This window comes from Talpa occidentalis, unplaced genomic scaffold (genome assembly GCF_014898055.3).
Source record: "Talpa occidentalis isolate TD23 unplaced genomic scaffold, MPIMG_talOcc4v2.1 talOcc4.10, whole genome shotgun sequence".
Classification (NCBI taxonomy): Eukaryota; Metazoa; Chordata; class Mammalia; order Eulipotyphla; family Talpidae; genus Talpa; species Talpa occidentalis.
Genome location: NW_023600993.1, coordinates 83,084,179 through 83,099,328, shown reverse-complemented (window position 1 = coordinate 83,099,328; position 15,150 = coordinate 83,084,179). Strand labels below are relative to the sequence as shown.

Sequence of the window (15,150 nt, the reverse complement as noted above, 5' to 3'; positions counted from 1 at the left end):
AGGGAGACAAGTCCTCCAGGCAACAGCCCAGGTAGAGGGAAGGAGTCTTCTCTCCATGAAAGGTGATGTGACATTGACAGGAACATGATGGCTCTGAATCAAACAATGTTTTCCAAAATGGAAAAAAATCATCCCTCCCTCACGGGTTGTTTTTAGCCCTGGAAGGTACTATACGAAAAGCACCTGGTACATAGTATACTGGTCTCTGGGCACTGCCAGTGTTTGCCTTCCTCAGCAGCCAGGATTCTTGCTGTGGATGGGGGTGGGAAGGGAGAACCTTTGAGAACTAGGCAAAGGAGAGAGGGGGCGGACATACAAAACCCCGGAGGTCTCACGTCCTCGGGTCTCAGCTGGCTTCATTAGACTTTCATAAAATCAGCGTGGGGAGACAGGGCGCCAGGGGGCTGATGGAGCCCCAGCAGGAGAGAAGGCGGCTGCCCCCTCCACACCCCGCCCCTCCTCCCATCACCATGGAGACCGAGCTGTTGCCCCGGCGGGGTTCCCGCCCACCCAGGGCCTGAAGCTGCTGCAAGGGAGCTGCAGGGGCCGAGAAGACTGGGACCGGTCGGGAAAGCTGGGATGGGTGGAGAGTACCTAAGTGCCCCCCACACACACAGCCCTCCGAGGCGCTGAAGGACTCAGGACGGTGTGGGGACCTGCCTAGGCGCCAGCGTTTGGTTCCCAGCTCCCCTCGCCGCTGGCTGGGTGGCTGTGGGAAGAACACTTCCCCGTTGAAAACCTCAAGTTCCACATCTGTCAAAGGAAGGGGTGAAAAAGACCGAAAACAAGTGTGGCGAAGAAAACTGTGGGATGAGGAAGCAATGAAATATGTAATGCTGGGAGAGAATGTTCACGACACACTGTTTGTTGAAAAAGGGCACGCCACAGACTGACCGATGCCACCGCAGTTTTCTTTGTTAAAAAACACACACTGGACCTACCTACCTTACCAAAAAATAAGGGGGGTGGGGTGGGCAAAATACTCTAAATACTTCTGCTTCTCTTTAGACTCAGGGATTGCAGGTAATTTTGATTCTGGTTCTTAAATTTTGACCACTGAACACATTACTTTTAAAGTCAGGGTGACATTCGTAGATACCATTTGTGTTGCTTATTATGCATTTTGCTAAGTTCTTCATGTGGTTTAAAAGCCCTTTCTGTTTTCGCAATAATCCCAGGGGGGGAGGGTGCTCTGATTATTCCCTCCCAACAGAAGAAGAAATTGGTCAAACTAGCAGAGAGTGGCAGAGCTGAAACTTAAAACCACAGCTAAGAGAGCAGACTACAAAATTCCATCAATTATCACCACTGTCGCTCAAGACAGGCAAATTATCAAAAGTTCTGTTTTCTTGTATGTTTTACTATGGGAAATATCAAGGAAATCAAAACTAGAAAGAAAAATGAAACTTTCCGTTATAAAAGGAGTAAGTTTGGTGGATCTGATGTACAGTACGGTGAGTACAGGTAACAGTGCTGGAGTGGAGACTTGGGATTTGCTAGGAGAGTAAATCTCAAGTGTTCTTACCACACAAAAAAATGGTCACTACGTGTGAGAGGGGGACGTGTTGAGTAACTTGGTTGTGGAGCATTTCACAATGCAGGCATATATCAAATCACCACATTGCACGAGGTACAAGTTTATACATCGTAAGTATATATGGCAATTATACCTCAATAGAACAGAAAACTTGAGTGTACCCTGATATATCCACCATGGAGCTTCAAGGAAATCCTTAGATGGAGGGAATTAAGGTGGGGACTCGGAGAAAGGAAGTGGGTGCTTAGGGCAGGGAACAATGCCCAGAACCAGAAATCCCAGCTAACTTACACACACACACACACACACACATACACACGTGCACTTGCATACACATATGCACACCACATACTGCACACACACCACACACTATACCTCACACACCCGCATGTGCAACACATCACAAACATGCATGCCTACATATACATACCCACACAGACTGCTGGCTGCACACATATACCTCATATACACACATAGGCCGCACATCACTCATATGCACACACACCGCAGGTTGCGTACATATACGCCCCCCCCCCACACACACACACATGTATGCATGCACGCATACACTCTGGCTGCCCCAGAGCTGTGCCCCCAGCTTTGGTGGGGAACTGAAGGCCAACATCCTCCCCTACTCTTTCCCCTCCCAGGTTCCTTCCTCATTTCTGAGTTCAACTGACTTGCATTTCCCCAGGCAGCCCCTTTATAGGTCCCTGGATCCTCTCCAAGGCCTGGAGGCTTTGGCAGCTCTGAGGAAGAAGACATGGCCCGGGGCCTAGACAACAACATGCAGAGGTGGGCAAGCCTGATGGTGCTGGCTGCCCTAGGCACAGCTGTGACTGCGACCACCAATCCTGGCATCGTGGCCAGGATTACCCAGAAGGGCCTGGACTATGGTAATACTTCTTTCTTTCTGCTCCCACCCCTGAAAAGCACTTATTGAACACCTGCTGTGTGCAGCTCTTTAAGTCCTGTGCATGGCATGCTCACAGCTTTTCAAGTAGGCCCTTTATGGGATTGGAACACTGGTCTGGAGGACTCCAAGTGCTGTGCTCCTGCCTCTAAGGTCCTCTTGGTCCCCTCCCTACCTCCACCCAATCCTCAGTTCGGGTTTCTAGGCCCTCCACTTTCTTCCAAAGCTGGTTGTCATCTCTGTGCCTTGAGATTCCCTGGCTCAGTTTTCAGTGTGGGCAGAGCTGCTCAGGCTATCTGAGGATGCTGGTAGGAGAAGGGAATGTGTGTGGGAGCAATCTTCTTAGTGGCCACCCCGAGGGCAGGGGTTTGGGTGTGCCCATCTGGGTGACCCAGAGAGGGCCACTCATATGGCCCAGACAGAGGAAACAGTGGCATGAATCGCTGGCCCGCTCAGATCAGCACCAGGCACTAGCTAGGAGCTTTAACCACTTGAGTCCATTTGTCTGTAGTTCCACGCTGGGTGGGACATTCTGTTACTGGCAACACTGACATATGAGCAAGCTGAGACTTGGAGAAGGGACTCTGAAAATGTGCCGTCTGTATTTTAGCTCCAGTCCGGCCTGACACCCTGGGCTGCCACTGCTCTATGCTGCCTCCAAGGGGCAGAGAGATGAGATGCATGACAGTGGAGGTTAGCCAGCCCCCGGGAACTCAGACCTAGGGAAGGAAATGCCCTATTAATTGGTGTACCAACGGGGAAACTAAGTTAGGACTCAGGGGCACCCTACACCTGGTTCCTGAATTCCTATCCCAGCCCAGGTAGGACGCCTCTGAATTCCAAGGTGCAGACAGAGGTTTGCATGAACTAGGAGAAAGGAATATGCCTTCTATTTGGTTCTTTGATGTTGCTAGCCACACAATAATGCCTGGGGTGACCCTGAGCTTCCCAGGAGCAGAGACTTGGACTCAGCCTTTAAACCCAGAAGTCTTTGTGTTTTGTTATAGTAGCCTCAGTTTACCCTCTATTCACATCCTATGTGGCAACCAGAGGGAGTTTTCTGAAAAGCCACAATCTGCTCACGTACCTCCCCTTCCTCTCACATCACCCACTGGCTCCCTGGTGCCCTTAGAGGCTGTCCTACCTTTTGGCACAGCATTAGAGACCCTGCTGGACTTGCTGAGCCCCAGATCCCGATCTTCTCACACCCTCTTTCCGTTCCAGGCAGTGGCTAAGTGCCATTTACCTTTGAACCTTCAGAAGGGCCATCGCTTTGTTTACTTTTGAACCTTCAGAAGAGCCCTGGCTCTGGGTTCGGCAGGCCTGGATTCAAATCCTGCTTCCACTACTGTCAGGAATCTTAGCTTCCTCATAGGTGAATTGGGGGTGGCAGAAGGACCAACTTCCTAGGATTGTTCAGATTTAGTAACTTAATATAGATACAGAATGCAGAACAGTGCCTGGCACAGAAAAAGAGCTTATCAGTGTTTATTATTATTATTATTATTATTATTATTTCTAAACTGGCATGGCAAATACAAAACCTGTGACCCCTCACCTTACTACTTACTCCTTTTCAGGTAATGTGTTTGCCTTCTAGTTGGTTCCTTGATGATGCTAGCCATGTAATAACTGATAGTCGAATTCCTGACACTGGTAAATTTATTTATTGACTCATTGCACAAATATCAAGCGCATTCTAATATTAAGTACCAGTTGCTGTGGTAAACATAGGGGAGTGGTAAAGCAGAGATTACCACTGACCTTCAAGCTTACATCAACTAAGGGAGAGTGATATTAATCAAAAAGTGAGGTGGATAAATGTGTTATCTGTGGCAATGGAGCTTCAAGGAGATGCCCACAGTGTGGTGAGAATAACAAGGGGATTGCTCTCATGTGCTGAGTCAGGGAAGGCTCCCGGAAGAAGTGATGAAAGAGCTGACTAGAAGGTGATCGGGTGAAGATGGGAGAAAAGGGTCTAGGAGACAGCAGGCATGGCACATGCAAAAGTCCTGTGGAGAGTCCAGAAGCCAAGAGAAGGAATATCTGTGACAGCCAGGCACAGAGCAGGTATCTAACAATACTCTTAGCATACGTGACTGCGTATAGGAGGGGGTGATATTTTATACCAAGGCTCGCAAACTCACAGGCCAATTCTGACCTGCCACATGTTGTTGTATGTCCCATAAGCTAAGAGTAGTTTTTATATTTTTAAAAGGAAAAAAATCAAAAGAAAAACAATATCTCACAATGTATAAAAATCATATGAAATTCAAACTTCAGTGTCTATAAATAAAGTTTTGTGGGCACATAGCCATACCACTCATTTCCATATTGTCTATGGTTGCTTTGGGATAATAACTGCAAAGCTGAGTAGTTGTGATGGAGACATATTGCTGAGATAGCTGAAAATATTTACTATCCGGTCCTTTACAGAGAATCTTGACTGACCCCTTTCTGGACCTTTCTAATCCCACTGTCTCCTCTATAGACCGGAGGTAATGGGCCTCTGACCTCACCACTGCTTTCTCTCCTCAGCCTGCCAGCAGGGAGTAGCTGTGCTGAAGAAAGAGTTGGAGAAGATCAAGATTCCAGATTTCTCAGGAAGCTTTAAGATCAAAGTTATTGGTAAAGGGCAGTATAACTTCTATAGGTAAGACCTATTGCATTTGATCACCAAGTATTCTGGGGCCACCAAACCATGGAAGCCCAGAGGCATAAACCCCAACAACTAAGAATGACATGGACCCCAAATCTAGAGTTGACACCATCCCAAGGAGGTACAGTTCCCCAAGCTGAGCAGGGAGGAAGCCAGAAAAACTGTCTTGCAGGCACTTACCATGACTACACAGGGGATGTATCATGAGCCCAGAACTTTGCACCAGGCACACATATCTATTAGGATTTTGGGGAGGGAGTTCAAGAATGGCAAGCCTAATCCTAAATGGCCTAAAATCAAATTAATTGGCTCACATGATTGAAAATTTCCTGGAATAGTCTGCCTTCAGGATCAGCTGGAGGTAGGCTCAAATGTCATTGGACCCTGTTTCTCTCATTACCTCCCACCCTCACTTCCCTTGAGGAGGTCTAATTCTCAAGTAGAATGTCCCTTCGAAGAGGCAAGATGACCACCACATCTCAGAACTCCAAGTCCTGAGGCAGGAGTTGCCTTACTACTAAAGCAAAAACCCTAAAATGCACTCTGATTATCCATCATAGGCTAAGTACATACTTCTAAACCAATCACTTTGGTCAAGGAACTAAAATACACTAATTAACCTATGTCTAAGTCACAAGCTTCTCTCCCTGAAGATGGAGGAGAAATAAATTTTCTTTGGAGTAACATGGAATAGATGTAAGAAGTGGTTCTCCCAAAGTAAAACAGCGGTTCTGTTACCATAAGAAGGAGTTAATGGTGCTGGGTAGAAAGTCCATAAATTGGAATTTATTGAAATCTCATAAATCTTCTATAGAATGTTATGAATCTATTCATTCTGAAAATAATTAGAGCACCTACTATGTATTTGACACATCGTAATTATTTGGCACATAGTAGGTACTCAAAAAAATTTGCTATAAATAGTGAAAAAAGACAGATTCATTCCACTCCTCTGCAGTACTTATAATCAAGATATAACACTAATTGACAGACACCCTACAAGACAGAGATTATTGTGTTCATTTTATAAATGAGGAGACTGAGGCTCAGGGCCACACAATAATAAATCGAGGAGCAGAATTCAAATGTAGATTTGCCTCACCTCAAAGCCTAGCTAATGTCCATAATTCTCAAGTCTTCTGGGTTCTCTTGGAATAGATGGGGTGAAGGGCTGGGGTGGAGGTGGGGGTGAGTCTGCATTTTTAACTGAATCCTTGTCTGGACCCCAGGAGACTAACTAAACTGAACTTTCCAGAATTGGTGTGAAGGATGAATGGCGATGGGGAAGAAAGTGCTGGCTCCAAGTCATTTCTCTTTGTTTCTCTTCAGCATGTTTATCCATGAATTCCAGCTTCCCAGTTCCCAGATAAAACTGTTGCCCAATGTGGGCCTTAATCTTATCATCGAAAATGCCAATATCAAGATCAGCGGAAAGTGGAAGGCAAAAAAGAATTTCATGTGCGTTTCCAAGCATGGGTTTGTTGACTCTCCGGGTGAGCATTTGGTGATCATCAGAAGGAACGAGAGCCAGGGTCTCAGGAATTTTTGCCATTTGTTCCCATTGAATTCTTGGGGGTAATTTTTCACCCAAGAAGATTCAACACATCCCTTGGTTAATCACTTAGCATTTGTCCACATGTCAGATGCCGGGCACTGGCAAGGCTCAGTTGCTCCATGTGTCTTAGGATGGAAGACTAAGGGGGACCTTTAATTTCCCCTGAATCAGATAGCGATGGCTGGGTAACAAACCACCCCAAGCTCAGAGGCTTAGAATAAATGGTATGTTATCACTTGTGTATCTACGTGTTGTCTCTGGCTCCCTGATCTCAGTTGGGCTCAGCGAGACAGCTCTGCTCCCTGCCTCCCGCTTGGACCCGCGCACTGAGCACATCTTCGGTGCTGGCAGAGGTACCCAGGGGCAATCAGAAGTATGTCAGGGCCCTTAAAGCCTACACCTAGGCTCAGGACTAGCCTGCAGTCACTTCTATTCAGAACATTGGCCAATGCAGGCCCTGTGGCCACACCCAAAGCCAAGAGCCTGGAAATGGGCACCCCCTCTGCCCAAGACAGGGTGAGGGTATAGATGTGGTTGAGGGTCAGGGAGAGGGTGAGAAATCGGGGCAAATTATACACTCCTCAACTCTGAATCTCAAAATTGGATTCTCACCACAGAAACCCTGCCTGCGAGTGAGAGCAGCTCAGATTAACCAAACACTTCAGCAACTTCTCCTTTGTGGGGAGCCAGGGCGGCAATGGCAAGGGAGCACCTCAGTTGCCTCTGGTTCTGTCTGTTCCCAGCACGAGATTTGCTTAGTTCTCCACCTGGGTTTTTTGGTTTCTATCATTACATTTATTGATGAATGATATTAGCAACAACAACAACACTTCATCACATTATGGAAGAGTTGACAAACTCTATTCCTGTCCACTCTCTTACCCAGAGCCCATTTTACCCCTTAGGAGTCCTTAACCACATTTAATGAACAAGGTCATTCATGAATTAATGTCAGTGGCCCCAAACACCCAGCTTCTTGGTATCAAAACTGGTATTCTGAGGCTAGTGCAGGGTCTGAGCGAAGAAATGAAGCCCTGAGAGGTTAAGAAATATGCCCCAGGTCACACAGCAAGGACAGTGGACTGAGGCAGTGGGTAAGAACAAGGTTCTGCCAGGCAGACATGGCTTTACACTTCACATTGGGATCCTGGCTCTTTTACTCAGCTGCTGTGTGACCTGGGCAGATTTCCTTCCCTCTCTGAACTCTACCACCTTACCTGGAGAAGGATTCTAGTCACCCTAACTTCCAGCATTGGGGTGAAGGTTAAATGGCAATGGGGAAGAAATTGCTTGCTGAAGTCATTCCTGTTTCCTTTCAGCAAAGCCAGTGGCAACTTTGACCTGAGCTTGGAGGGCATCTCCATTCTGTCTGCTCTGAAACTGGGCTGCAACTCCACCACAGGCCACTCCACCATCTTCTGTGCCAGCTGCAGCAGCCACATGGACAGCGCCCACATACACATCTCGGGCAGCAGCCTGGGGTATGGTCTCCTGGGGTATGGGTGGGAGGAGGGAGCTGTCCCCATCATGCTATAGACAGAAAACATGTCCGATGCCACTTCCATGCCAGGCCTTGTCCAGAGCCTTGTTCATCCACAAGACTCCACAGATGGAGCAGACACTGTCCCTGCCTCCAAGAGCCACTTGTCCATCAACAACCATTTATCAGACTTTACAGAGCTCTTACTATGCCTCTGGCCTGGGCTAACCAGTTTATGTACCTTAAACCATAGAATGTTCAGCACAGACTTGTAGGCATTCTCTGCCCCTCCACTCAACAAATGGAGTCAGAATCTGCTGTGCACCAGGCTTGTGCAATGTGTCCAAGAAATGGCCACTAAAATTTGAGAAATAAGTAATGTGGACCAGAGGCTTACTGTGTGCTGGGCATGGGTATAAGCTCATACCTGAGCTCAGTTAAGCCACACGACAACTCTGTGAGGCACTAGTATTATTCCATTTTCAGGGGAGAAAACCAAGGTACAAAGAGGATGGGAAATCACCTGAGTTTTCAGTTAGTCAGTGTTGAAGGGATTCAACCCAGAGCTATCTGACCCTAGACTGTTGACCACACATTCCCTGTTCTCTCGATGCTGCCAGCCTAGAGGGGAAGACATCTTCATTGAATCACTGCATTACTAGCAGTTTGCAAAGAATTACAAAAGGATGGAACTAAGAAAAGAGGCAGCCAGTGCACCCACTGCATAGATCAGGAGGAACTGGGCTGGTCTGGGGACTGGCCGGTTCTTCCTTGCAGAAATGACATTTGAATTAACTTGAAAAGAATAAGTAGGAGTTAATTAGGCAGCTGTCAGGGGCAGGGGGTGTTTTTAGCAAAGGGAACAGCATGTACAAGGCCCTGGGGTGGGTGGAGACCCAGGCACAAGGGGGACATGGAGGAACAGTGTGGGTGTATAGAGATGGGAAGGAAATGGGCTGGGGGGGGTACAGAGGTCCAGTTGTGAATGAGGATGTAATGGTGTGAAGGGGAGACGTGGCTAATGGGGGGGGGTAGTGTGCATTTGGGGACCAGTCCTATGTGGAGGAGGGAGGACAAATGAGGACATTTGGGATGTCTCATGTCCCACGTGTCAATTTCCAGGTGGCTGATCCAACTCTTCCACAAAAAAATCGAGTCCTCACTCCAAAATGCCATGTCCAGCAAGGTAGGAGGGGCAAGGGTCTCATCACTGTCAGAGGTGGAGGTGCCCTCAGTCTCCACACACCTCAGGGGCACAGCTATGGCTTCCCCACGCCCCGGCCACCTCACTGGCCTCGCAGCCCTTTCACCGCCGGTCTAGTCTAAACATCAGCCACGCGTGCTTGTCTGAGCAGGCCGGCGGGGCTAAGAAACAGTCTCGTCCCACAGCCACAGCAGACTTGCCTCTGCTCTCCCCCGCCCCCACATCCTCCCTGCAGGGAAACTGTGGCTCTCCCGACAGCCCTCATAGAGCCCTGGCCTCCCTCCCCAGCCCCACCACACCTTGAACCCTGTTTTTGCTGTTTCCCACCCTGAAAACATACAGTGAGGAGCAAGGCGGGGACTTGGCTAGATCTGCGCTTTAGAAAAATTTCTCTGGCTGTCATGAGATTGTCTGGGGGGGGGGGGCTGACAGTGAGTGGGGGCAGGGAGGGACTGGAGAGGGTTGTGCAATCTTTCAGATGGGAGATGCTGGTTTCTGGACCAAAGCACTGACAGTGTGGGTACGGACACGTCAGTCAAATGAAATACTCTCTCCAAAGGCATGCCGTAAAAGTTAAAAAAAAAAAAAGTGTGGATATCAAAAATACGTAACAGTGAGTTGTGCAGGGCCTCCCCAGTGGCGCAGCGGTTGAGCACTGGGTTGCGAAGCTGCCCGCAGCCTCTGCAGTGCCGGTTCGATCCCCGGCTGCTCCCCGGCCACCGGAGGAGGGTCCCACATGGCGCGCAGACCTCTCCTGCCGCCCGCTGCTCCCCTCAGCAGTGTACTTCGGTCCTTCTGCCTGTTCTGCTCCCCACTCTGGCTCTGGTGAATTCTCTCACCCTCCCGTGCTTCTGATTGTACCCAAAACAAAAACACAGTGAGTTGTGGGTTGTTGGTTTTAGAGGTAAAGTCTCTGGAACCAGCCCTCTTGTTCCAGGGTGTCACCAGCTATATAACCTTGAACAAATTAGTTGACCTTTCTGAACCTCAGTTTCACCATCTGTAGAATGGGGACATTAACATAGTCTCAGCCAAGCTGCCCTCAGGATGACTGAAATAATGCAGGCAGTGTGCTCACCTAGCAGCCTGCTCCCCCACTGCTCACTGTCTTTGTAATGAAGTAACAGCAGGAGAGGGGGGTTAGCATGTATTTAACATATGGGACTATTAAACAGATTATTTCTTTTTTTTTTTTTTTGGGTTGTTTTTTTTTTAATAATAAATTTTATTTTTATATTCCCCCATACAACTGCACATGCCCCATTCTGACCCCAATCCCTCCCCTCCCGGCCCCCACCCCCCAAAAAGTGTCTCTGGTTCATAGTTTTTTGTTGATTTTGATTTTCACTTTCTTATAGTTATTCTTTTTCCTGGTCCCTTATTTAAGTTTTCTAGATTCCTGCTATGAGTGAGACCATCCGGTATTTTTCTTTTTCTTTTTGGCTTATTTCGCTGAGCATGATCCCTTCCAGCGCCATCCATGTTGCTGCAAATTGCATGTGTTTATCTTTTTTGAATGCTGAGTAATATTCCATGGTGTATATGTACCACATCTTCTTGATCCAGTCATCTATTTTTGGGCATTTGGGCTTAAACAGATTATTTCTTGATAGCACTGAGCCCCCTCAATTGTCACCCAACTAAAGAGGAATGATGATGATGCTAATGATGAGGGTGGTGAGGAGGGAGATGGTGGTGAAGAGGACCATGGTGTTGGGGAAGAGGAGGAGGAGTTTGGACTATACATTCTTAAGTGCTTGCAGTGGGCTTGGCCCTGGACTAAGCTCTCTACAAAGAGTCTAGCATTTAACCCACACAAAGTCCTTACTTGTCATGGTATCCCCATTTTACAGATGAGTCAACTGAGACACAGATAGAAGAAGTGGTAGAGCTGGGATTCAAACCCCAGTCACCCACCTCAGAGACAGAGCTCTTAATCATAAGAAGATATTGTTTAGAAGAGTGTATTTAGCCTGAACAAATGGAGGAATGAATGAATGAATGAAGGTTCAGGGTGTCTCTGATGCTAGGAAGGGCTGAAAGAGAAGTGAGTTGGAATCTGACTTCAAGGAATACTGAGGAGAGGTTTTACCTGAGGGAAGAAGAGCCCAACTCTGTATCAGGTGTGTGGGGGTGGGGGGAGCGTAGCGGGGTGGCGGCAGGCAGCCGTGCTCCAGGCTGCCGCGTGATTTGCTGTGCTCTGGAGCCATCTGGTGGCCCTTGTGGGTGAGCAGCATTGGAGGGCAGTGGCTCAAGGGCAGGTAGGTAGTTCAGGCGTGGTTGGGTCCCATTTGCCAGATTACTGCCCCATAACCACCCCCTACCCTGTCCACCCCTGGCCACTAGGAATGGAGGTGCAGTCTCCTCAGATTCTAGTCCTCTTGAAGCAAGGAGTCTTATGAGATAGAAACACACTCCCAGGCCTCCCCAGTGATGCAGCGGGTTGAGCACCATGCTGTTGAAGCTGTCCGCAGCCTCTGCAGTGCGGGTTCAATTCCCGGCCGGCCAGGGAGATACCCACATGGCGCGGCAGACCTCATCTGTCTCGCCCGCTGCTCCCCTCAGCAGTGTCTTCAGTCTGTCTGCCTGTCCTACTCCCCACTCTGTCTCTGCTGAATCCTCTTACCCTCCCGTGCCTCTGGCCTGTGCCCCAGCTCTTGTATAAGTGAAAAATAAATCTGTAAAAAAAAAAAAAAAAGAAACACACTCCCTAAGAAACCAGATTTGCTCTCTCTGTTTCCCCCCACGCCTGCTTTGCTCTCCTTTCTTTCTTCCTTCTGTTGCTGCTCTCTTTCTCCCTTCCAACCCTCCCGCTCCCTCTCTTGCTCCCTGCTTCATTCCCCTTCTCAGAACTGGCCCCAAGGGTTGAGGAGGCCAAGGTGTTTCTGCACCAACTCTCACCTCTCTTCGGCCCAGGCTGTTTCTGGTGCCTATAACTCTTTGGCATTTGGGGGCGAGATCTGGGCAGCTCAGCCCTCAGGGGGGTGGGTTGCAAGGTGTGGACCAGCTGTTCACGCCAGGCGCAGGTGACCTCCAGCAGGGCAGGGCCATGTGTGGAAGGAACGGGGACCCAGAAAGGAACACCAAGGAGCTCTGACTTTTTTGCAAGGGAATCAGAGCTCGCAGTATTTCCATTTCCGGGGAAGAGTAGATGGAAGGAGAGGGGAGCCCCCATGGCAGGGGCTACCCGACAGTCAAGAAAGGCAAGGACCACAGTGACTCAGAGGCAAACAAAGGTTACTCATGGGGAGAGCAACCTTGTGAAAGCAGGGGCTTGTTTAGCCCCCCAGTCCCTTCAGGCTAGGGAATCTCTATCACTGGGAAACAGCCCCAAATGTAGCATCGTAAAGCAGCCACCGTGTTGTAAGGCTCCTGGAGACTGTGGATCAGGAAATTGACAGGCACGGCAGAGCTGTCTTAGCCGGTCTTGCTCTATGATGTCTAGGTCTCATCTGGGAAAACTCCAAAGCCCACGGCTAGAACTATCCCAAGGGATCTTCTCTCACACCTATGGTTCCTGGGCTGGGAAGACAAGAAGGCTCCTCTCAGCTGGGGCTGCTGACCCCGGCAACTACCTGTAACTCCCTCCATGGAGCTGGAGCTTCTCACAGTATGTCACTGGGTCTCCAGAGGGAACCTTTGAAGAGACCAAGGTGGAAGGTGCACACATTGTTATGACCTTGCTGCTGAAGTTACATGATGTCACTCCTGCCATAGTCTATTGATTATAAACAAATGACCAGATTCTAGGGGGGAGATCACATAGTCCACCAATGATGGGGGCATGGCAAGGCCATGTTACAGAAGAGCAAGTCAGATGGAAAATACAACCTGCCACATTCCATCACACAGATGAGAAAATAGAGGTCTCAAGAAAAGGAGTAACTACCTCAGTGGGGGGAAAAAAAAAATAAAACAAAAACATCAAATATCCATCAGGGAATTTCCACACCAGATTAGGAATGAAAATACAGATATAGAGATCATATACAGTCATATACAGTAATTGTTTCTAAGCTGCCTACTGAATTCAGAGCTTCTTCTTTTTTTTTTCCTTATAGAGGCATGTTTTATTTATTTATTATTTGTTTGTTTGTTTGTTTTGTTTATACATGCACTGGGTACAGTCAGAAGCGCGGGAGGGTGAGAGAATTCACCAGAGCCAGAGCAGGGAGCAGAACAGGCAGAAGGACTGAAGTACACTGCTGAGGGGAGCAGCGGGCAGCAGGAGAGGTCTGCGCACCATGTGGGACCCTCCTCCAGTGGCCGGGGAGCAGCTGGGGATCGAACCGGCGCCGCCGCAGAGGCCGCAGGGAGCTTCGCAACCCAGCGCTCAACTGCTGCGCCACCGGGGAGGCCCAATTCTGAGCTTCTTGGTGGCCAAAGAAAAAGGGAAACTTCCTTAGTTACATTATTTTCAAGGAAAGCAAAACCTGCCTGGATTGTTTTCCCAAAAGACAGCTTCCACAATGGGAATCCCTCACTGATCACTTCCTTGGTTCTCCCCAGATCTGCGAGGTAATGAGAAGCTCTGTGATCTCCAAACTGCAACCTTTTTTCCAGACACTGCCAGGTAAGGGTGGGGAGGGATCAAGGAGTCTGAGATAAAAGAAGTAGGGGGTAGAGAGGTGGGAAAATTCTTAAAGTTTCCCAGACTTGCCTGGGCCTGGGTGGGAATGGGTAGAATAGATTGTTCTCAAATGGCAGTTGGCATTGGATTCTCTTTGCTCCTGGTCCTTATGGCAAGTCCATAAGTGAGGAGGCAAAGCCACCCACACCCATTAATTCCCTACCCTTGAAAGAACTGAAAAACCAAGTACTTCCAGCTCTCTGAGGCCAGACACACAGATCCAAGGTGGATGATTGCTCCTCTTGGGGTCTCAATTTCCATATCTTTAAAATGGGGGCAATTCTCTCTAACCCCAAGTACTTGGTAGACTGTGAAGAGCTGCATTTGGTGGGAGAGGAGCCCTCTGGCTGAGGCTCACCATGTGCCACGCACCCAGCAGCATTGCTTGCTCTCGGCGTCCCAACACCTCAGCAAGATGAGTGCAAGCTCTCAGTTTTCCCATGAGGAGGCCTCTGCGGGGGTGGAGGAATGGGTGTGTGTGGGCTGATTTGCTCCCTCACTTCTAGAGTTCCCTCAAGGACGTGGGTGAATAGAGACTTGCCTGAGTTCACAAAGCCAATAAGAGGCTGAAGCAGAATCTAAATTCAGAAATTTTTGTTTTACTCCAGAGTCTGTGTCCCAGCCTCCTCCCTGAGTTCCCGCCCCATGGAGTCTGGCATGGCCAGCACGTAGTAGGTGCTCATTTCAGAGGCAATGCCCCAGTCCCGCGGGGAAGCCACCTTGACCCATGCACTGGCAGAGTCTAAGGTTTGGTTCATCAGACAGGAAAAAGATATTGGTGTGAATCCCAAACCAGTGGTGCCCTCTTGCACAAGTACTATTTCTGGGCCTCAGTTTCTTCCCCTCTAACATGGGAGGGAATGGCTCAATGATATTTGTTTAATACTCATTGATTACTGTGGGGAAACTGACCTGAGTTAAGCTCAGCCTGGGATGTCATTACTGCTAATATTGATCCCTTCTGGCTTTTGAGCCCCTGCCATGCACAGAGCATTAGGCATATCTACCTTCTCACTGAATCCTGTGAGATCAGTGCTTCTACCCCATTCTACAACTGATAAAAAGTGGCTCAGAGAAGTAAAAGGACATGTCCAAGTTCATATGTGGTTCAATTCAAGCCCAGGTCTCTCCGCTCCTTGACACTGTCTTTTAGGCCCTGTCCTAGTGTCTAT

General features: G+C 48.7%; 1 protein-coding gene across 2 annotated transcripts in view; it reads left to right on the top strand.

Moving 5' to 3' along the window:
* The first annotated feature begins 504 nt into the window (after nucleotides 1-504).
* The window catches only part of BPI (bactericidal permeability increasing protein), a 28,472-nt gene continuing 13,826 nt past the window's right edge, over nucleotides 505-15,150 (top strand). For both annotated transcript variants that reach the window (XM_037495202.2, XM_054696579.1), the window contains exons 1-7: nucleotides 505-1,023; nucleotides 2,232-2,433; nucleotides 4,989-5,103; nucleotides 6,439-6,567; nucleotides 7,984-8,145; nucleotides 9,267-9,330; nucleotides 13,858-13,921. In XM_037495202.2, the coding sequence (XP_037351099.1) occupies nucleotides 2,301-2,433; nucleotides 4,989-5,103; nucleotides 6,439-6,567; nucleotides 7,984-8,145; nucleotides 9,267-9,330; nucleotides 13,858-13,921 (667 nt within the window). In that variant the 5' untranslated portion in view covers nucleotides 505-1,023; nucleotides 2,232-2,300. The remainder of the gene's footprint in view (nucleotides 1,024-2,231; nucleotides 2,434-4,988; nucleotides 5,104-6,438; nucleotides 6,568-7,983; nucleotides 8,146-9,266; nucleotides 9,331-13,857; nucleotides 13,922-15,150) is intronic.